Source organism: Penicillium maclennaniae (genome assembly GCF_028827695.1).
Source record: "Penicillium maclennaniae strain IBT 15551 chromosome Unknown utg000004l:1.0-3007600.0:1.0-3009580.0, whole genome shotgun sequence".
Classification (NCBI taxonomy): Eukaryota; Fungi; Ascomycota; class Eurotiomycetes; order Eurotiales; family Aspergillaceae; genus Penicillium; species Penicillium maclennaniae.
In genome coordinates, this window is record NW_026623216.1 from 1872439 (window position 1) to 1895450 (window position 23012).

Here is a 23012-nt window from a genome sequence, read left to right on the forward strand (position 1 = left end):
CTTTTTTGCTATCGGGATGTTTTTTTAGATGCCTTGCTATTATGATCACCTGGTGAGAAAGGGAAAGGGGATGGAGTTAGCTGGCGTTGGGTCCTTTTAGCGGCTCAGCCTGAGCCGATACACTGATAGAGTGAGGCAGCTTCCACTTCTCAAGGGACACTGATAGCCCGGAAGAATTTCGAACCCTTCCCTAAGCCCGATGCTTGAATTGTCCAGGAGCGGCAACTTCACAATGGTCATTGCCTTCGGCTTTTACTAGGTCGTCCTGACAGAATCCGTAGCCGGTCTCATCCGGAAAGTCTTCGAAAAGTGTTCTCAGGCCCATGAGAAAAGGGAAAATAAGCACATTTGAGATAGTCTACAGGTTGAAAATGCATGAAACAAAGAGGATTCGATAATTTTAATTCAAAAATGAAATATATACAAAACAAACTGCGACTGAAAATGAAGAAGACATATTTCAGAGCAGTAACAAGGCAATCAACAAGAACGAGTAACAGATTAATTCACGACAATGATAACGTACCCAATGCAAAAGCACAGCTCAATATGCGACTACAGGAGCACTTGGACCATGGCATCCAGGGAAGAATGCTGTACAAGCGTCTCCAGGCGCACACCAGCCCCGACACCGTGGGCGTGCAGCTCGCTTACAAGCTGAGCCATATTCACCAGATCTCCGCTCGCCTCGAAGAAGTCCACATTTCCTTCATCGGTTTGAAGACCGATGGGAAGGACAGTGCGCCACGCCTCCAGCACCGCTGCTCGGACGTTCGAGTCCGAGGTCGGCTGAGGGCTCTTCATTGCACCGTCGACTGCAAGCACCTCCTTATGTGGCAGGGGCAGCAATGCGTGGCACGTCTCCTTTTCGTAAGCCAGCGTACGTTCGACTGGGGCCACTGCCCACGATCGCAACAGGCCGCTGAGTTGGTCGATTAACAGCTCCGCTGCGAATGGCGACATGATCGCTGATGAAGTGAGTAGGTCCAGGTCAACGTAGCCATCATCCACCGGGGTCGACAAAACCGAAACATCTGTCAGGTCGAGGTCAGCCCCCAGAAAGCCAGGTTCGTAGAGGGTCTCTTGGTCTTGGCCTGGCAGCACTGCGCGGTCGGGTTCAATATTTTGATGCTGCACCACGCTGCTGAAGTGCGTCCAGGATGGCCAGTCCGTGCAGTCACGGATGATCTGCCGGAAGCCAAGGGACTCGCGTGGCAAGTTTGCAACTTGCTGTTGCTGCTGTGCGAGCAGAAGTTCCAGCACTGTTTGCCCTGGCTGAAGGCGTGCGCGCACCGGAACCACATTTAAACACGGTCCGACGACGGTATCAATGTTGTCAACTGTCGCGGCGGAGCGATTGGCGACAGTGTGGCCGAAGACAACGTCAGAAGAAGCAGCTAGACGTGCCAGCAGCACCGCCCAAGCGGATTTCAGGACCGTGGCCGCCGTGATGCCATATTGAGACAGCGAGTTGACAGGAATGCGGCTTCGAGTGACATGGAGGACGCACTCGTGGGAATCATCGCGTAGGGCCGGCTTGGAGTGTGCCACGAAGCGGGTCTCCGGCGCATCAGCTAGGAGCGTACGCCAGTACGAGCGCGCGGCGGTGAGGTCAGCGGGCGAAGTCGCTTGGAGAAATTGCGCGAAGGAGGGTGTCGCAGGAAGAGCATGGCCCTGGCAAGCGCGCTGGAGGGATTCCCAGAGTGTCGGCAGGGACACTCCGTCGTATTGCGCGTGTGACAGGCGCATCAGTAGCCGGTGAGACTGCCCGTCAGGATGCACGGCCAGCACAAACTGCACAAAGGGCTTTGACATCTGGAAGTCATTGAAAATGCCATTATTGTACAGGCTTTGAGCAAAGTCTACGGGATTGGCAGTTGTTTCGACGCGGAAGGAGGGTTGCAACTCGTGGAGCACCACCTGCCAGAATTGACCGGCGTGGTGGGCGAAGATTGTACGGAGGATGTCGAAGTGCTGGACTAGTGAGTAACAGCCCTGGCGGAGGCGTTTGATATCAGCAGCGCCGGTTCCATCGAAGTAGAACCAGTTCAGCATCCAGCGTGACTTGCTCAGATGGCCGACCAGCGCGAGATCCTGGAAGTCAGTTGTGGGCTCGATAGCCGCGATGGCACTAGGATCGACGCCCACCCGGGGTGCTAGCGCCTCGACCAGCGCGAGGTTCAGCACGGGAGCTGGCGCTGTCGTCGACTTGGGCGCCAGTGGAGGGGTTTCTGCCCCCGGGGTGGGTGGCATTTGGGTAGTTATATAGGCTGCCAGGTCGGCCAGGATTGGGTGATTGAAAATATCAGCCACGGTCAAACTGAGCTGAGTACTGCGAGCGAGACTAGCCAGCTTCATGGCCATGATCGAATCTCCACCGAGGCCGAAGAAGGTGTCATGTGGGCTAATGGCGGCGGCGTCGACAGCGAGAACTTCAGCCCAGAGCCCGGCCAGCCGGTGCTCCAGCGGGGTCTCGAGCGGGCGCTTCGCAGCGCGGACCAGTAGAGAATATTCCTCGAGCTGAGCGTCCGTGAACGTTTTCACGGCACGGGAGAGCAGCTTGCGATCGATCTTCCCAGCCGCATTAGTGGGCATGAGCTGCAGGGGGATGAAGAGGGTCGGTAGCATGTAGGATGGCAGCTGTGCGCGCAGCGCTGTTTGCATGCGAGTGAGTGTTTGCCGAAGTTCCAGCGACAGGGGCCGGGCGATTGCCGCGAGATCCATGTCGGGGATTCGACCAGACTCCTGGTAGACGTACGCCACTAGTACCTTCTGGTCGTTGCGGCTGGCGAGGGTCACGCTGTCCACCATGGCATAGTAATCATGCAGATGCGTGCGGATATGATGCTCGATTTCGTTCGGTTCAATGCGACGGCCGTAGACCTTGACCTGGGTATCTTTGCGGCCGAGGTATTCAATTCTACCATCGGGTAGGTAGCGGGCCAGGTCGCCGGTACGATAAACAAGCGGGCAATCAGCCCGGAAGTGCATCTCTGGCATCCAGGCGAGATCCTGGCAAAATGCAGTGCTGCTGGCCTGCTCGTTATTCAGGTATCCTTTGGAAAGGATGGGCCCCTCGACGAGCAGCTCGCCCACACAGCCCAGTGGCGTCAACCGGTTCAGGTTGTCAGGTTCGGCGATCCACAGGCGACAACCGACAGGCCGGCCAATGTTGGCAAAGGAATCATCAACTCGCGTGAAAGGACCGACGGCGCACCAGACTGAGGCTTCACTGGGGCCATAGGCGTTGATAAGGGTGGGAACCTTGCCGACCCAGGTGCGCAGATTGTCTTCGGTGGGACACTCACCACTGAGAACGAGCGTCTGTAGCGAGGCCACAGTCACAGGTTCCACGAGTCTGGCGACGGTAGGCGTGAGACAGGCCCAGTTGACACCGAGCCGATTGATGGCACCGGCCAAGTCGTTCAGACGATCGTGCTCCGACAGCACACAGACAGTCGCACCAATAACCAACGGCGCGAAGATCTCGGCGTAGCTGATGTCGAAGGTATACGCGGCGAATTGCAGCACCCGTGAGTCAGGTGTCAGGTGCAGTACCGGGCTAAATGCAACAATGCTTGTATGAATGGCGCGGTGGTCAATCACCACTGACTTGGGCTTGCCTGTACTGCCTGAGGTGAAAGTCAGATAGGCCGGCGACATGAGATCGACAACAGGCAGCCGCTGGGCTTTGTTAGAGGTGCTAGAAGCCTTGGACGCAGTGATGGCATCCACGACGAGCACGTGGCGTACTGCTAGCATGGTTCCCAGATGGGCATGCTGCGGCGCGGTCAGGATGAAGGCCAACCCGACATCTGTGGCAATCTCCAGGAGCCTCGCAGGCGGATGCTGGGGATCAAGATGGACGCACGCTCCGCCGGCCCGGAGCACGGCTAGAAGAGCCACAATGGCCCAGCGGGATTTGTCGAACGTCAAGCCAACAGTTTGGCCCGGCGCGAAACCGAGGCCGATGAGTTCTTGCGCAAATTCCAATGAGAGACGGTCGAGCTCACCGTAAGTGAGCTGGCCATCCCAAGCGTCGATGGCACAACGCTCCGGATGGGCACGCGCCAGGGCCTGGAATTGATCGTGTAGTGTGGTGGCCACCGGCGCCACGGGGGGTCCCATCCATTGTTGCAGCTGCACCAAGTCAGAAGACCCTGTCAACGCGAGATCGGAAAGTGCTGTAGTGCGCGGCTGCTGACACAATTGATGAACCAGATGCTCAAAGTGCTGCAAGAGCCAGGTCATCTGGGCTGGGGCGATGCGGGCATCATCATGTTTCACCAAAACATTGAGACCGTTGGCCGTGGCTAGCTGGCATTCCACAATCAATGGGTAAGTCTCAAAGTCGAAGTCATCGTCTATCAAAGGCTCAAGGCCAAGGCCCTCAGTTGGCGTGTCAAGCTGGGGTTGTATGAAGAAGAGGTGGCCGACGTCGATTGACTCCGCGGCGGGAAGCAGCCGGCGGATGTGCTGTAGCCCGATTTGTTCGAAGGGCGCCATGGCCTGGGCCTGCTCATGCATTTTACGCAGGAAGGAATCTGTGCTTTCATCCTTGGCTAAGCGTACGCGGACCGGAACCGTGGATATGGTCGGGCCCATCATGTCGGCAACGCCCCGGAGTGGTACTGTACGGCCTGACAGCACATGGCCGAAGATCACATCTTGAGAGGTGGTGTAGCGCTCCAGCAGAAGAGCCCAGGCGGCTTTGAGGATAGTGGGAGTAGTGTAGGGGAAGAGGGACTTTGAAGGAATGGAAAATGCGTGAGACTGCGAGCGGTTGGGGCGGGAAGTCAGGGCTGAGGCCGCCGTAGCAGGGGGAGCAGGGGGGAATGGAGCAGGTAAATCGCCGTCGAGCTGTGTTCGCCAGAATTGATCGCTCGCGGCGGCATCAATAGTGGTGAGATAATGAATGAATTTGTTGTATGGCACGACTGTTGGCAAGGCAGACAGGCCATGGCGGTAGATGGCCTCGGCTTCGTCAAACATGGCGGCTTCACTCCAACCATCGTAGACGGCGTGATGGGCCGTATATACAAGTGAGGACCGAGGATCCTCAATGGTACCGGCAAGGATAGCAAAGCGCATGAGGGCTTGGCCAATATGCATAGGTGTGAGTTTGTCGGCGGCGAGATATGTCGGGACCGAGTCGCCGGATTGCCACACCAGGTCTTCATGCACTACGACCTGGAATGACTGGCCCATGGCATTTGAATAAATTATTCGCGTGCGCATGATAGCCTGGCGGCGAGCGAGTACCTCCCATGCCTGCCGGTATCTGTCTAAATCAAGATTAAGCGGCAGCCGGTAGACAGCACGAGACACATACGCAGTTTCGTCGCGTGCGGTTAGCGCCATTAGTGCCTCTTGTGAGGGAGTGCATGGGTATATGTCTTCAATTGCGTCGGCCGCCACTGCGCATTGCGCCGTCGCTTCGGCCAACACCTCGGAGAGGCGGCCAGCAGGAACCAGGCTCAAGGGTGCCGGTGTCGTCTCCTCCAGCCCACACACAATGGAGGCGCGATCCATCGCCGCGGCTATGGCACCTAGCGTCGGGAATTGCATGATGTCGGCGACACTAAGTGGCAAGCCTGCCTTGGTGGCTATCGCAACAGCTTTCATTGCGGCAATGGAGTCTCCACCCTAGGTGGAAGAAGTGCTCCTCGACGCCACTGACACTGGTACCTAGGACTTGAGCCCAAATATCGGCAAGCGCCTTCTCCATTGCTGTTGTAGGCGCCGTCTTCGCCACCTGCGTGAGGGCATATGCGGCTAGCTGCTCGTGGGTAAGCCCGTTGCCGACAGCACGCAAGCTCTTGCGTTCCAGCTTACGCGCCGGCGATAGCGGCATGTGGGAGACGGGAATGAATAATTGCGGCACCATATGGCGTGGTAGGTCCGCAAGTAGACGAGCCTGCAGCGCAAGGAAGCGTTGCGGCCGTCCATCCTCAAGTGGCAGCAAGAGATGTTCAACATCCTCCGAGACCGCATCACTTTCACAGATGAATGCGGTTAGGACCTTGAGTTTATTCCGCGCGGTGGGAGTCAAAACTTCTACTGCCACCTGGTGGGAAGCATCCGCAAACGCGCTGCGGATGCGGTGCTCGATCTCGCCCAGCTCGATACGCTGGCCATGCAGTTTGACCTGTGTGTCTTTGCGGCCCAGGAACTTGATTGTGCCGTCGGCATTGTATCTTACCAAGTCGCCGGTGCGGTAGATGCGACCACACTGGTAGGACTCAGGCCACCAGGCCGGCGCCGTGATGAAGGCGGCTGCCGTTTTTTCGGGCTCGTTCAGGTAGCCTCGGGCAACAATAGGGCCCTCAATGAGCAATTCGCCAGCGGTACCAATAGGCACCAAACGGTCGATATTTTCCGGATCAACAATCCAGGTGGTGCAGCCCAGGCCGCGACCGATGTTGCTTGGATCACGCAGGGTGGCAGTATGGACATTACAGGTACTCGAGACGCAGCATTCACTGGGTCCGTACGTGTTAATGATCTTTACTGCGTCGGCCCAGCGCTGAATGACCTCTTTAGTGAGTGATTCGCCGCTGAGTGCCAGCGTCTGCAGCGTTGGAATGCTGCTGGGTAGCAGCAGGCTGGCGACAGTGGGCGTCAGTTCCGTCCAGGTTACCCGGTATCGGGCCATCGCATCAGCCAGAGCATTCATGCGCTCTGTCTCGCTGGGCACACAAACACAGGCTCCCAGCATCAAAGAGCCGATGATCTCCTCGAAGCAAACGTCGAAGGTGTAGGCAGCGAACTGGAAGGTGCGTGTGCCCGGACCAATACCCATGGCCGTACAGTGGGCCCGTAGGCCAGTAACCAGCGAACGGTGCTCAAGGATGCTGCCCTTTGGCTTGCCAGTACTGCCGGACGTGTACACCACAAAGACCGCGTTTTGTGGCTGGACTCGGAGTCCCAGAGGCGCACGCGGTGGCAGCGTCTGTAGGTAGGTGCCATCCACCGGGAGGACACCCCCAGGTGGCAGCAGCAATGATAACATTGCCGCAGACTCTGGGCTGCACAGTACCAAATTAGAATTGAGGTCGTTGAGTAGTAACTGAATTCGGCTGCTGGGATGCTCCGGGTTGAGCATGCAACCCACTCCCCCGACCTTCATGACGGCGAACATGGCGACTATAGTCCAGGAGCACTTGCTGAAGCACAGAGGGACGTTCATCTCCGGCTTGACGCCGCGTGCAAGTAGCTCTGTCGCTAGCTTATCCACGAGAACATTTAGTTCGCGATAAGTGAGCTCGACATCGAACGAAGAGACGGCGGGAGCATCGGGTTGTAAGAGCACCTTTTCCTCAAACTGTTCGTGCACGCACGAGTCGACGAAAAGAGGGCGATCGGCGTTCCAGGTCAAGATCTGCTGGTGATCTTCGGGGCTGAGGGTGCCCAACGGGTCCAACGTATCTTCTGTGGCGTCGTCCGTGGTTGTGTCCTGCACAGCCTGGAGGCGCTCAATAGCGCGCGCGTAGTGTTTGAGGATAGTGCTCATTTCGCTCTCGGTAATGAGACGGCTATCGAATTGAGCCTTGATCTCCACGCGGTTCTCGAACAAATTACATTCCAACGTGAGGGGGTATGGGTCGGCTTGGTGGCTCTCTAGCTCGATAGGCGTCAGGCCCAAGAAGTCGGATTCATCTATCGGCGTAGTGCCAGGTTGAATGAGAAGCAAATTTTGGAAGTCAACGGCCTCACGGGCCTGATCGCCCATTCGTCGAATGTTCTGCAACCCGGTATGCTCGAAGGGAATCGTCTTGATAGACTGCTGATGGACAGCCTGTAGGAATTGGAACGGCGACTGACCCTCACACACTTGGATATGGACAGGGATCGTGGCGATTGTTGGACCCAGCACCTGATTGATGCCGGCCAGCGCGGCGTTCCGTCCAGAGAGTGTCACTCCGAAGCTGACATGCTCCGAGTCTGTTCGATGCGCCAAAACAATGGCCCAGGCCGCCCGTAGAACGGTTGACAGAGTGATATCAGACGGGCTGCGGCTCACTGGGACAGAGTGTATCTGGATTTGATCTGGAGAGGCCTGGAAGGAGCGCGTCGGGAGGACGGGGAAGAATGCCGCGGGAGTTGAACACTGAGCCATCCAGAATTCAGTGGCCGCGGCCGGATTAATGCCTTGTATGTAGTTAATGAAGCGATTGTAGGGCACTTCAGGCAAATAAATTTCTTGGTTATATTCCGCAGAGACTTGTCTGGCCAAGGTTGGCATGGTAAGCCCGTCGTAAACGGCGTGATGCGCTGTCCAGACAAAGTATCGCTGCTCCGGAGTCTCTAAGAGCGCAAAACGTACCAGGGGCTGGCCATAGGTCATGGACTCAATTGCGTCCCGACCTAGATATGTTGGCAGGTCAGACCCGGAAGCCCAGGTGATGGGCTTCTGCAGCAAGACCTGGAAGGTACCTTCGGCGGTGACAATGATGCGGGTTCGCAGAATGGTGCTGCGCGCGATGACCGCCGCCCAGGCTGCCTGGAACCGCGCTATGTCGACGCTTTCCGGCAGATGGAAAACCTCCTGGACCACATAAGCAGTAGGGTCTTGGCTGGTAAGGACCATGAGACCCTCCTGGAGCGGTGTGCACGGGTATACATCTTCAATGGTTGCGGGATCGACTTTGCATTTCTGCGCGGCCTCAGTGACCAGTAGTTCAGATTCTATCGAAGTGGGCAGCAGCGAAAATGGCTCCAGTGGCCGATCCTCGTGCGGTGCCAGCAAGCGTAGCTCCTGAGCCATATCAGCCAACGTGGGCCGCTGGAAGATCCCGTTCATCGTCAGCACCAGTCCTTGGTTACGGGCGAGGGAAATGATTCGCATAGCTCCGATGGAATCCTCCCCCAAGCGGAAGAAGCTGTCAGTGGGACGAAGAGTGCCACGATCAGGCAGGTGCAAGACTTCCGCCCATAGGTCAGCGAGCAGCTGCTCGTTGGCCGTGAGACGGGCAGCTGTTGTTGCGGAGAGCAGACGATAAGACTGCAGTGCTAGCTCCGGGAGGGTGGCCACCAGTTGGTCTCAGGCCCGTGCGATCGAGATCGTGGTCCGCTGTCAGAGGGACGCTGCTGAGAGGGAAGAAAAATATGGGTAGCAAAGCCTCAGGAACATGTTCTCGGAGCGATGCCTTTAAATCTTGGAACTGCTGCTGCAGTGCGTCTGACATCGGCAACAGGGCGGGGGCCATCTGAATTTGTTGGCTGCAATCAACATGGAACAAGGCCACCTGCTCGCATGATCCGCAATGAATAATAGAAAGCACTGAGTGCTGTGTAGCCGGCAGAGCTGCTTGTACTAGATGCTCCAGCGAAACAAGACTTGTAGCGTGCCCGGGGATAGACCGGGAAGACCGGACAACGGACAGCTGCTGGTCGGCTGTCCAACGACCAAGATCGCCTGTACAATACAAGGTCTTGCCAGGCAGCCACGAGGCTCCCTCCATGATTCTGTTCTTGGGGTTTCGGAGATAGCTTTGGGGAACCATCGGTCCATCTACCAGCACCTCTCCTACGCAGTCTGTCGACGCCAGCGCTGTGTGGCTGAATGGGGAACGGATCCAGAACCGCGCGAGGTGCGGCTCTGACAATGGTTGCAGAGAAACGCTGTTGGCTGGAGACTGTGATAGCGATAGCCAGACGGGGAAATGTGTCGATCCGCCCGGGTGGATCAGCTTTATATCGCGCCACTTGTTGAGCAAAGCTGGTGCAACGTCTTCTCCAGCCACCACTAAAGTTTGCAGGTGCGGGAGTTGAGCTGGGTAGGTGAGGGCAGCCACAGTTGGAGTAATCATGGCCCAATTGGCTTGAGAATCGCGCATAGCCTCGGTGAAGCTAGCACCCTCAGCCGGAGTGACAACCGTACCACCGTTGATCAGGGGATACAGCGTCTCCACCAGATAGAAAGGCGTATTTACAGGGTTGAATTGCAACACCCGAGCGTCGGGACCGAGTCCAGCCAGGGGCCCGAGCTGCGAAGCAACTGTACTGATAGTGCGATGCGCCAGGAGAGCCCAGTCGGCACCGTCCTTAAGGGCTAACGCAGCAGCAGTAGGAGACACACAGCTAAAATGCTGGGAAACTGCAGAGGCAGCATCTACCTGGTCTATCGCTGCCGCATCGACGATAACTGGAGTGAGTGCTGTCTCATCAAACCTGGCGGCGTGGTCCGCGGCGCACAGAACCACGCTCGATCGCACCACAGATAAGGTCTCCCTCAGAGAATGAGCAATTTCCAGAGGATCCAGAGCGAGCCAGGTCGCACCTGTCCGAAGCACCGCTAGCATGGCCAGCATGGCCCAGGGTGAACGGGGGAAGCTGAGAAGCACTATGTCACCCGGCTTGACTGCCAGGTTCCGCAGGTGACCGGCCAGGGCGCTTGCCCTGAGATTGAGATCAGAATAGGTGAGCGTTACCTGACCATCTGCGGATTGCACGGCGATCGACATAGGATTTTGCTCGGCGTGTTTGGCGATCAGCTCCGACACGGAGGCGTCGACCACCGCCGGCGCAGGTTGGGGGATTATCTGTGAAGGGGCGTCAAGCACCGGGGAAGAGACATCCAAATTCGAGACCAGCCGGTTCGACCTAGTAGCCATGGCCAACAGGACGTGAGTGAAGGTCTGCAGCAGGCTGTCGGCCTGAGCCTCGTTAAGAAGGGCCGTCCGGTAGGTCAGGTGGATCTCTACACCCAATTCATCACTAGTGGTTATGTTGATATCGACGTCATACTAACAGAGTAGACAGTGGTTAGCGCAGAAAGGGGTAAGGCGGGGGATGAAGGCCGTAGGAGATGTGGGAGACCTAGGAAACAGAACCAACTTACTTCTGTTGGATCGGTCTGGTCGACAATTTCAAACTCTACCTGTGGAGGTGGACCCTGAGCTGGCTCGCGCTGAAGTGACAAAATGGTGTTGAACAACGCCACCTCATTTTTCCCAAGGGCGTGTTGTATGGAGGCCAGGGAGGTTTGCTGATGTGGCAAACTGTTCAAGTAATCGGACTGAACCGCCTGAAGCAAATCGTGTACCGACACCGCATCGCCGACATGCAGTTGGCATACTAGGAGATTGATGAAAGGCCCGATTGCCTCGTATATGCCATCCATTGGAATGTCACGTCCGGACGCCATGTATCCGAAGCAGACATCCGACCTGCCTGTGTAGGCACGCAACACGAGACCCCAAGCAGCCTGGAATAGGTTGCTCAAAGTGAGATCATTGGACTCACAGAACCGTTGTAGCTGGCCATCTGCGTCGATGTTAATTGTCTGTGACTGGAAGGCCGCCTTGGTCAATATGCTCGAATTTAATTCGGGGAAGTGGCAGGGCTCCACTTCAGCCAGTCGCGAAGTCCAGTACGCTAGGGCGTCTCCCTGGGGTCTCGACGCAATATAGGCCATATAATCACTGTAGAGCGGCCCCGGAGCAGGAGGCATGTTGTTCTCATAAGCCGACACCAGGTCGCGGACCAGAAGCGCCATGGAAGTGCCATCGATGAGCGCATGGCTGACCTCTAATTGGCAGTATATCGCCCCGGGGGCTTCACATATGGTCAGGCGATGCGCGGGAACTGGCTGTCGGTAATCCGGGGCAGCTTGGCGCCGAACGAACGCAGCCACATCATCATCCTCGGTGTCTTTGTAGACAGCCGCCGCACCTCCGGTGCGTGGGTGCGGAGGACCAGCTGGTCGTAGACTCCAGGGCCAGTCACGGACTCAATGAAAATGGTACGAAGCAAAGCATGGCGATCTACAGTGCGCTGCCAGGCCTGCAGCAAGCGAGGAATATCCACGGGGCCAATATCGACGCGCGGTACGATTTTAAAAAGCTGGCGTACCTCGTAGGTTCCGGGCTGTCGAGCCTGGCTGATGAGAATACCCTCTTGTATAGGCGAGCAAGGATAAATATCCTCGATTGCTGTGAGTGAGAGACCAATGGCAGGTAGGGTCGCGGTGGTTAGCGTCGTTAGGTCTTGGTAATCGATTTGTAGAAGCGGGAAGTCGCTGAGGGTGTACTCCACACCGCTGGCTGCGAGCTCATTTACGGCAGAATGAAGCTCTGTCTCGCAGCACTGCACCCATTGACGGATTCGCTCTTGATGTTCGATGGCGCGATTGAAGAAAAACGATACCGTCAGACGCCCCTGGGAGACAGCGGCCGTGATATCAAAGACTGCTAGCCGGCCCATCTTGTCGCCGATGTTTTTGAGGGACTCGCCTGCTAGTAGTGGCTCCTCCTGGAACAGCGCATCTGCGCGCTCAGTATGCTGCGCCTGGCCCAAGTAGTTAAAGCAGATTTCCATCAGGCTGTGGTGTGCGAATTCCTTGCGAGCCTCAGTGCTGAAATGGCGCTGGGTGAAGTATGCGAATCCGTTGTCGGCGACAGCGCGACGCGCATCCTTGATACGCTTCACAGTGTGTTTGAAGCTCTCATTCTGGCGCAAACGGCGATGGATAGGGTAGAAGGTAGTGAACCACCCGATAGTCTCCGAGAGATCGATTGAAGCATCCCAGGGTTCTCGCCCGTGGCCCTCGGTGAAAATGGTAGGCATTGCACGGTCAGAAAATGACTTCGCGAAAGACTGTTGCAGTGCAGAAACAAGCAGGTCGACGGGCTCAGTGCGTAACGCCGTGTTAGCGGTAGTCAGAAGGAGGGCAGTGGTCTTCGAATCGAGCGTGAACTGCACCTCCTCACCATCCTGCCAGGTCGGTAGCTGCTCCAAGCCCCAATACTCCAGGTTTGCCGCAGGCAAAGCATTCGAGAGCACAGATATTGGCAATTGCTCGGCGTACTGACGCTGTTCCTGAACCCAATTCTGGAAGGGCATCCGGGATGGGCGCTGGGTGTCGGGCAACAGCAGTAATTGCTCCAATTGTCCGATAATGATGTGCCAGGACACCGCATCGACCACAAGGTGGTGCGCGATAAGAGAGAGTAGCTGTCCCTCCTCATCAGGGAGCACGAAATGGTCGACCACGAAGATGGGACCATGTTCAATATCGATATGGCGATGTGACGCCTCGACAATCTCGAATACAGCCCCGCGGTTCGCCACATGGTGAGAGGCCACCGGTGTCGTATCCTGGTCTGGACTCTGCACAAGTTGAGTCCATTGGGCGTCAGCCTGCTGGCTGAATTGGGCCCGCAGCATCGCATGGTTAGTCACAATGTGCGCGATGGCTCGGGAGAGTTCCGAGAGCGAGATGGGACGAGTCACACGCAGCAACACACTCTGGTGGTAATAATGATTTTGAGCTGCCTCACTCCGTACTACCTCGTCGAAGTAGAGCTGTTGTATGGGGGACAGTTCAAAGGGCACTCCGTACTGCTCCTCGCGCAGGACAGCGCGGGGCCTGGCAGCGAGGGCGCGAGCCGCGACGCCAGCCAGAGATTTAGACTGCAGGATATCCTGTACGCTCACCTCAATCTCCAGCGCGCGGCAACGCGAGACGACCTGCATTGCGGTGATTGAGTCTCCGCCCAGGCTGAGGAAGGAACGGTTCAAGCCGATGGTCTCCACGGGTAAGTTAAGAACATGGCTCCAAACATTCGCCAATTGCTTCTCCAGCTGTGTAACTGGCAGATGCACACTCGCCGCCGCGATATCCACCACGGCGCGATAAGTTTCTTCGGACATGGCATCGACCCAGCGTGAGATCGGCATGCGGTTAATCTTGCGAGACGCTGTCAATGGAATGGAATCCACCACAATCCAGATTGTTGGGACCATGTAGGGGGGTAGCACCGCAGCGAGCTCCTCCTTCACCTGCTGAATCCGTGGCTGGGCCTTCGTTTTGAGGTCTTCGTGAATAAGCGCGACGTGATCTCCCTCAACCGCGACCGGATGCAAGTCAGTCAGTGCCACCACAGCTACCAACTTGCTCTGGCAGGGACCGGCCTTGGGAAGCATGACCATACCGGCGTCAACCTCAGAGTGGGCTCTCAGGTGGAACTCAATCTCGCCCAGTTCAATGCGCTGACCATGGTGTTTGACCTGGCTGTCTTTGCGTCCAGCAATGTTGAGGGAGCCATCGGCGTTATATCGCACCAAATCGCCGGTACAGTAGAACTTGTATTGCGGTATTTCTTTACCGTGAAGCCAGATTGGGTTCTCAATGAACGCGGCCGTTGTCTTTTCCGGCTCATTGAGATACCCACGCGAGACATTCGGGCCTTCAATAAGCAACTCCCCCACACAGCCAATAGGGGCCAGTCGATTATGGTCTTGGATATCCACGACCCAGAACCGACAGCCGATACCGCGGCCAATGTTGGCTGGCGACACAGTTGGGCTGGAATTGGCATGCGAAGCCCAGATTGTGCATTCTGCTGGGCCATACGAGTCGACTAGATTGACATGGCTCGCCCACTGATCAACCAAGCTCTGCGAGACCGCTTCTCCTCCTAGAACAAGCGTCTGCAACTCGGGCACGTCGCGGGGATCGAGCAAAGCTGCAACCGTAGGCGCCATGAATGTCCATGTGATTTGCATGCGGTTGATAGTAGCCGCCAGGTGATTGATCCGGTCGTACTCCGTTGGAATGCAAAGCGTACCGCCCTTCATGAGGGTTACGAAGACCTCTCCCATGCTGACATCGAAACTAAACGACGCGAATTGCAACACGCGCAGGCCGGGGCCCGTGAAACCCAGTCCTTCGCCATGCTGAATAGCCACTGTACAGACACTGTTGTGTTGCACCACGATGCCCTTGGGCTTCCCGCTACTACCGGAGGTAAAAATCACAAAAATTGGGTTGGTCGGTTGGACCAATGGCAATGGCTGGGGCTTTTCTGTGAGTGCGGGCGAGCTACGAATGAGCGCTTCACTGATGGCGACCACGGTGGCGGCCCCCGAAGCAAAGAGTTCCATTCGCTCCGGCGACGCCAGCACTACCGATGAGGCTGTGTGGGCGATGACACCCTCTAGACGTGAAATGGGGTGATCTGGATTCAACATCACACAACCTCCGCCGCATTTGACAACAGCTAGCATGACAACGATGGTCCACCGAGACTTATCGAAGCATAGCGGCACCAAAGACTCTGGCCGGAAGTCGAGGTTCGCCGCAAGCCAGTGCGATAGTTGCGAGGAAAAGTATTCAAGCTCGTTATAGGTGAGTGATCCGTCCCATGCGTCGATGGCGATGTGATCTGAATGACGCTGGGCCTGCTCGGCAATCAGCTCATGCACACACATGTTCTCGGATTTCGCGGGAGCAGCATTCCATTCCCAGATCTGCCGCTCATCATCGGTGCTGAAGACGTCAATTTCTCGCAGCCGGCGGCCGGGGTGGAGCCGGATGAGCTGACTGAGGACATGCTCAAAGTGCCCTAATAGGCGCTGGATGCGATCTGTGGGCAGGACAGCATCATCGAAGCGGGCTTCCAGATGCACCTGACTGTCGGCCAAATTACACTCGACCACCAAGGCATACGGATCGAACCGAGTCATGTCGGTGGGGATCTTGGCCATCTCGTTGAGGCCCTCGACTTCGTCTGTCTGGGGCTGTACGACAAAAAGGTTGGTGAATTCGGTGGCCGCTGCTGCGGCAGGACTTATACAACGGATGGCCTGCAGTCCCACGTGCTGGTGATTCATCATTTCGACATTTTGATCCTGCTGTTGCTGCAAGAAAGTCTGAACCAGCATCTCGCCATCCAGATGGACATTCATAGGCACCGTCGTGATCGTCGGTCCCATCACTCGCTCAATGCCCGGGACAGGCACGTCTCGACCGGACAGGGTCAGCCCATACAGGATATTCTCCGCGTCTGTATAGCGCGCGAGTACGATGGACCACGCCGCCCGCAGTAGAACAGCCAAGGTGAAATTAGACTCTTCCTGTACGTGACTCGATATGGTGCGATAGCAGGTCTCCTTGGCGGTCGGTTGGTACACTGCTGAGGGCAAGCGAGGGAACACGGCCGGGGGCTCTGACGGAACTAGTGACGCCCAAAATTTGCTCGAGGCATCTTTATCAGCCTTCTGCATATACTGGACAAATTCGGCATAGGATGCTGCTATTTTGGGAGGCATGTCATGCTTGTAGAGCTGCGCTAGCTGGTCAAGCAGCAGTCCAATGGTCCAGCCATCGAACGAGGCGTGGTGTGCGGTCCAGACAAAGACATTCGAGTCCCCTTCCGAAATTAGGGCATATCGAGTCAGCGGCGCACCTGCAACTACCGGCAGCGCTTGGATGCGCGCTAGATATTCACTCAGCGAGGTTGCCTTCTCCCACTCTATGCAGGAGGCAGCCGGGGTCAAAACCACTTGGTAGGAGGTCGCGTCGATGGTGACCAGCCGCGTTCGCAGAATGGGATGGGCATTGACGAGCGCCTGCCAGGCTCCTTGGAAGCACGACACATCAAATCCGACCGGCAGGCGGAAAGCTGTCGGGGCAACATATGCACCCTTGTGGGTCGTTGACATGAGAAAGACACCTTCCTGAAGGGGCGTGGCAGGATAAGCGTCTTGAATGGCGTCGCTTGAAATCGAGCAACTCATAGCCGCCTCGGCCAGCAAGGTTTCCCGCTGCATCGAATCAGCCGGGAGCAAAGAGAAAGGAGTGTAAGCGACTGGCTCCGCAACATTAGTGAGGTGAAGACACTTGGCCATGTCCGACAATTCAAGTTGCCGGAAAATGTCAGCGACGCTGAGCACAAAGCCGGAACGACGTGCGGCCGCCACCAGCTTCATGGCGCCAATAGAGTCGCCGCCTAAACGGAAGAAGTTATCATGACGTCCCACGGAGGTGGGCTCTTTGCCTAGGACCATGGCCCACAGGTCCCGCAGATGCTCCTCTTGCGGACCTTCTGGCGCGGCTTTTGTACGCTTCGCTAGCGCATACATTTCCTGTTGGTCGGTGGAAAGAGATAGCGCAGCACGCCGCAAGGCAATACGGTCGACCTTGTTGGATATGGTCAGGGGGATGTGAGAGATAGGAATGAACAGGCTGGGCACCATATAGCCTGGTAATGTCTCAGACAGGTCCTTTTCCAAGGCACGCAGCTGCTCAGTCATCTCCGGGGTCAAGGGTATGAACAGTGGCTCCTTGTCCGCAGACTGTGTATTGAGATAAAGGAAGGCCACGAGTTTCTGAGATGGCAGCTTGACCGAGTCTACAGTGATGTGCACCGCACTGGGCATGGTCGTGAGAATGGCGTGTTCAATCTCACCTAGCTCGACCCGCTGCCCGCGAACTTTGATCTGCGTGTCTTTCCGGCCGATGAAGCGCAGCTGCCCGTCGGGATAGTACCTTACCAGGTCGCTAGTCTTATAGAAGCGCCGTGGCTCACCCATAGCACGCTTGGGCAGCCACACCGGGTCTTCTATGTAGGCTGCCTTGGTCTTGACCGGCTCGTTGAGATATCCCCTTGTCACCAAGGGCCCTTCGATGATCAACTCCCCGGTGCAACCAATTGGCATGAGTTTTTCGGTATTCTCGGGTGTGTTACCCACAGCCGCGTACCGACTGCATGGCCCAGGCACGCCGGGTCACTGTCCGCAGTGAGCAGATCGGTTCCCATACTATAGATGGTACACTCAGTCGGACCGTAGACAATTCGGATGCGAATTGCCCTCTGTCCAGCGGGCAATGTCATCCTGCGAGATGGCCTCTCCTCCGAGAATGACCGTTTTGAGGGTGGGCACCGCCTCAGGCGATAGCAAACCTAGCACACGCGGCGTCAGGAATGCCCAGTTGACACCCAGTCGATTAATGGCCCCAACGAGATCATCGACTCGATCTTTCTCATGGGGTATACAGACTGTTCCTCTCGCCGACCAGCGTGGTGAACGTGTCCGACACACTAGCATCGAAGGCGTAGGCGGAGAACTGCAGAACTCGAGCCGACTGGTCAACATCCCAGCTACTTCCGTGGGCGAGAATACTAGTAATCAAAGATCCATGCTCGAGTACGATGCCCTTGGGCTTACCAGTGCTGCCCGAAGTGAATGACACAAAGGCCGGGTTGCAGGGTTGCGCCTGGGGTAGTTTCATGTGGGGTTGTGGATCCGGCAGGTGCGCCAGGAAGTCTTCATCGATAACCACAATGTGTTCGATGAGACCCTCCACAACGAGCACATTTTGCGCTGCCACAACCGCAATGTTGGCAGCGCAATTCTTGACGATATCCTGAACTCGCGTCCGAGGATGGGCCGCGCTCAGTCCCACACCAGCGCTACCGGACTTCATGATAGCCACCATGGCGACCGTCGCCAGCTTCGACTTCGGGAAACAGTGGGGAATTAGTACCTCGGGTCCCGCTCCAAGCTGAACCAGGTGATGCGCCAGCTTCTCTGACAGCTGATCCAGCTCGGCGTACGAATACTCCCCGTCCCAGGCGCAGACCGCTGGCGCACCAGGCTGCTGCTGTACCCGGGCGTAGAAGTGGTCGTGCACAACTCCAGGCGCTGCAATCGGTTCGTTCTGGTTCCAATCAAAGATCTGAGCCCGATCTTCGTCAGTAAACAGGTCGAGAGTAGTGGGAGGCGACTGCGGGTTCATGAGGATGCTCGAGATGGCACCCTTGAAAGTATTTGCCAGATTGGCCGCATCGCCGTCTGATAGCATCGATGACCAGTACCCAATATCAATTTTGACGTTTTTTTTTCCGACATGAATAGCAACGGCAAGATCGAACTAGCAATATTTAGTAGAGGATCCTTGAAAGTCTTGAGAGAGGCGGGTGGTAGAGCTTACATCTGTGGGATCATCTTCCTGCAGAGGCTGGAAGGAGAGCGACTCGCCATGCGGCTGATCTGACACATCTTTTTGTACTGAAACGATGCTGTTGAACAGGGACATACCCGACATATCCATTCGGTGCTGGATCTGGGCCAGGGACGTATGCTGATGAGGCAACGCCTCAAAGTACTCGTTCTGCATTGCCATAACGCTCTCGAGAACAGTAGGCTTCTGATCCAACCGCACACGGCATACCAGCATGTTGATAAAAACCCCCACCGCCTGATCGATGCCTGCGATGGGAACGTCCCTGCCTGCGGCGATATAACCAAAGCAAACATCGTCGGTGTCAGTGTAGGCGCGGAGTACCAAAGCCCATGCCGTCTGCAGTACGTTCGCAAGGGTTACTCCGTGGACCTCAGTGAATCGGAGCAATGCAGATGCATCCGTGAATGGCACCGACACGGAACGGATTTGCTTCTGCCCGCCCTTTGTGGGATACATGGGCACTATTGTGGGTTGTACGCCATCCAGGTACGTAGCCCAGTAGTTCAGTGATATATTGGCGGCCTGGGGGCGAGATATGAATTCAATATAGTCGCTGAACAGAGCGGGAGGCGTCGAGAAGGACTGGTGATCAAAGGCCAACGAAAGTTCGTGGAGGACGACCTCCGTAGAGCCCCCATCAATCAGAGCGTGGCTGATCTCGACCTTGATGAAAATGCTATCATCAGCCGCGCGGCAGATAGTCAATCGATGCTGGGGCTGTGAGGTGTGGTAGGTGGGGGGAGGCAGATTTTGGAGGAACTGGGTAACAGCGCGCTCGTCAGCCAGGTCCAAGCATTCGTAAGTCTGTACACAGGCCGGGACCTGCTTCAACACAATCTGCTGGAATTGGCCGGCCGCGTCAAAGAAGATCGTACGCAACATTTGGTGCCGATTTACCACTGCCTGCCAGGCGTCTTGCAGACGGGCAACGGTGGTGACGGCATCAAGCGTGGACTGCACTCGCAACACCCGAAGGACCTCATACGTGCCAGGGAATTTGACTTGACTGAGAAGAATGCCGTCCTGCATGGGCGAGCAGCGATACGTATCCTCCACCTGGTCGCGACTAATCAGACCCGCAGCTACTCAGGAGTGGCTCATTTAGGTCCGCGATCCGCTGGGTCGGCGAAGAACGTGCCTTATTCTCGTTCTCCTTTTCTTCATCTTGAGATGAATCTGCAACTGCCCGAGTGGTGCGTGCGGCCACGTCAATGAGATTGGGAGCACGCAGGACATCCGGGACTGAAATCATAAGCTGCTGCTGGCGACACCGAGCCACGATCATCATGGCGGCCAGAGAGTCTCCACCGAGGGCGATGAAGGATCGGTTGGCCTTTAGCTCTGCGACAGGAATGCCCAATTCTTCGGCCCAAATCTGCTGCATCAGCAGTTCAATTTCGGTCGACAGACCAGTCTCGGGCGCATCGTCACTGACGTCGGCAATCTCGCGGTAGGTCTCTTCGGACATCTCACGCAGCCATTGGGTCATGGCAACGCCGTGGATTTTACCCGAGGTCGTGAAGGGCAGCGCAGCCAGCACCACCCAAAAGGTGGGTACCATGTATGCTGGGAGCTGCGTGGACAGTTGCGCTGTGATCTCTGGCAAATAGCCCCGCGCGCGCTTGGATTCTTCTGTAGGTAGGCTATGGACAATGGCATCGTACCGACCGTCGTAAGGAACGGCATGCAGGGACAGAACGGCCACCAGGCGACCCTTACATGGACCCTCTTTGGGGAGTACAATGAGGGCATGTCGCACCAGGGAATCCTGGGAGAGCCGTTGCTCGATCTCGCCCAGCTCCAAACGTTGTCCGTTCAGCTTTACTTGGCGATCCTTACGGCCGATGAAGTTGAGGGTGCCGTCACTGTTCTGGCGAACCAGATCTCCCGTCTTGTAAAGCCGGTGGGCCGGTGGCGGCTGAGGCAGGAGTTCAGCGAAAGCAGGAACCTTGTCTAGGAAGACGGCGGCTGTCTTCGCGGGCTCATTGAGATAGCCCCGTGCAACGATGGGACCTTGAATAAGCAGCTCGCCAACAGCGCCGATAGGTACAAGTTGGTCATGGTCGTCAGGATGAACCACCCAGCATACGGCTCCGCATCCGACGCCGATATTAGCTGGATCCGACGTGAGCGACAGGGGCTCGTTGATAGTCGCCGCGACGGAGCATTCACTGGGCCCGTAGCCTAGGATACGACGCATTAGCGGGGGGTCAGCAAAAAATGAACAGAGAAGAATCAAAATTACCGTTAACCAAATGTAGCTTGTCGGCCCAGGTGGTCACATCAATGCGTCCCAAGCCTTCTCCACCAAGGGCGAGTGTTTTCAGGGTGGGCACCGAAGCCGGGTCGACCAAGCGCACCAGTGAGGGCGTCATGAACGTCCAGGTGATCTGAAGGTGGTTTATTATGTGGGCGATTCCATGGGCTGCCTCTTCTTCGCTGCAGAAGCAAATACACGCGCCCGTAGTCAGTGTGGTGAAGATCTCGAGCATGCTGACGTCGAAGGTGTAGGGCGTCATTTGTAGCACTCGACTAGAGGAGAGAATATGAGCAGCCTGCACATGCTGCGCGGCGGCTGTCAGGAAGGACTCGTGCTCAACTACACAGCCTTTAGGCGTGCCGGTACTGCCCGAGGTGAAGATGATATAGAGGGCATTATGCGGCGTGACGGCCGCAACAGGGGCACCAGCGACTATGGGCAGCTGGTTGAGGAAGTCTTCGGAGACTACCACCACGTGGAATTCATCGGCCCAAAGCCCAGAATGCTGTACGGAGGTTATCACCAATGTGGTTTGCAACTGGGCGAGAAGTCCTTGTAGGCGCGGTCGCGGCTGTTTGGCATCTAGGTTGACGATGACACCGCCGGCCTTGACGACGGCAATCATGGTAACAATGGCCCACTTTGACTTTTCAAAAAACAATGGCACCGCTACTTCAGGGCCGACGCCCAGCTGCACCAAGTGCTGCGCCAGCCGATTTGATTGCGCTTGCAACTCGCCGTAGGTCATGCGGCCATCGGTTCCATCGATGGCCAGAGCATCAGGTTGGGCCAGGGCTGTCTCATCCACGACTTGATGAAGACAGCGCGAAACCACGGTAGGGGCCGTTCGATTCCAGTATGAAATCTGCTGCAGCCCCTCAAGGCTCAATAGATTGATTTTGGCGATGGGAAGGTCGGGGTGCTGGATAATCTCTCCGAGCACATGACTCAAGGTTGCCGCACAGTGCTGGGCATGCGCCGCAGGGAGCAAGTGGGTGGGAGCTTGTAAGTGAATTTCCAATCTATTGAGCGTGGCTCTCGCATGAAGGGCGATGTAATCACCGGCCTGCCTCTTTGAATTAATGATTGCTACAGCTGACATAGGATCTGCCCCGGACGAGCGGAATTCCTGGATATCAGGGTGGACGTACCTCTGCCCCCTCTAGGTTATCGTTCCCCGAATACAGCACAATGCTGTTAAAGACTGGACGGCCGTTCAAGGCCGTCGCGTTCTGCAAGTCGGCCAAACTTGTCGCCAACGGGACCGCCGCGCTTGTTGACAATTGCTGCTCGGCCGCTGTCAGGGTCTGCTGTACTGTCCTTTCACCGTCGATTGTGGTCTCAGAAAAACCCACGTATGGTACGCCGGCCGCGTAGCGAACGCATAGGACGTTGACCACGTCGGTGTCAGCGTATGCAGCGAGCACCAAGGACCAGGCAACGTTCAACACACTCAGAAGAGTTACCCCGTGACGTGTGCAAAAATCTGTCAAGTCCACGGCCGAGACGTCCGAACGCAGTTCCAGGGCAAGTCGCGTCTGGTCAAGCCCGCTGGCGACCAGTGGCACGGCTCGTTGGTGGTCATCTAGAAGAATCCCGTCAGTCAAGAGGGGAAACAAGGACGCACCAGCTTTGAGCTCAAATGGCACATTAGGAGTGTTGAGTTCGACGAAAGTTTCCTCGCCGTAGTCACCCATGATGAATATTTTAGGTGTATTTGGTAGATGTTGATTATTAGCCCGAGGAGTATAGCATTAGAGGAGAATGCGACGGGTGAGTGAAGGGCGTGGGTGAGGCGGGCAGCACAGTGACAAAAAGCTGGACTGGGAGTACGAAGGTTTATCGCCAGAAAGCCGCTTGACATAAACGGTCACCCAAAAGGACTCGGCCGTAATTGAATGTTGTCGCTTGCTTATCCAAGGCCTCGCCCGGCATCGGGGATACATGGACGATGGGGCCGTCCGCTTAGGGCTAGATCAGGGCCGCATGGTCGCCACG

At 56.5% G+C, this 23012-nt stretch overlaps 1 protein-coding gene across 1 annotated transcript; it reads right to left on the minus strand.

Moving 5' to 3' along the window:
• Positions 1–555: 555 nt before the first annotated feature.
• Positions 556–22711, minus strand: N7477_004858 (AMP-dependent synthetase/ligase; the record flags this gene model as incomplete). Its single annotated transcript, XM_056966521.1, has 11 exons — positions 556–5606; positions 5689–8976; positions 9035–10748; positions 10844–11559; positions 11631–17491; positions 17573–17765; positions 17830–18661; positions 18722–19836; positions 19889–20938; positions 21000–22080; positions 22166–22711. The coding sequence occupies 11 exons, from the start codon at positions 22709–22711 to the stop codon at positions 556–558; spliced, it is 21447 nt and encodes a 7148-aa protein (XP_056823302.1).
• Positions 22712–23012: the final 301 nt, after the last annotated feature.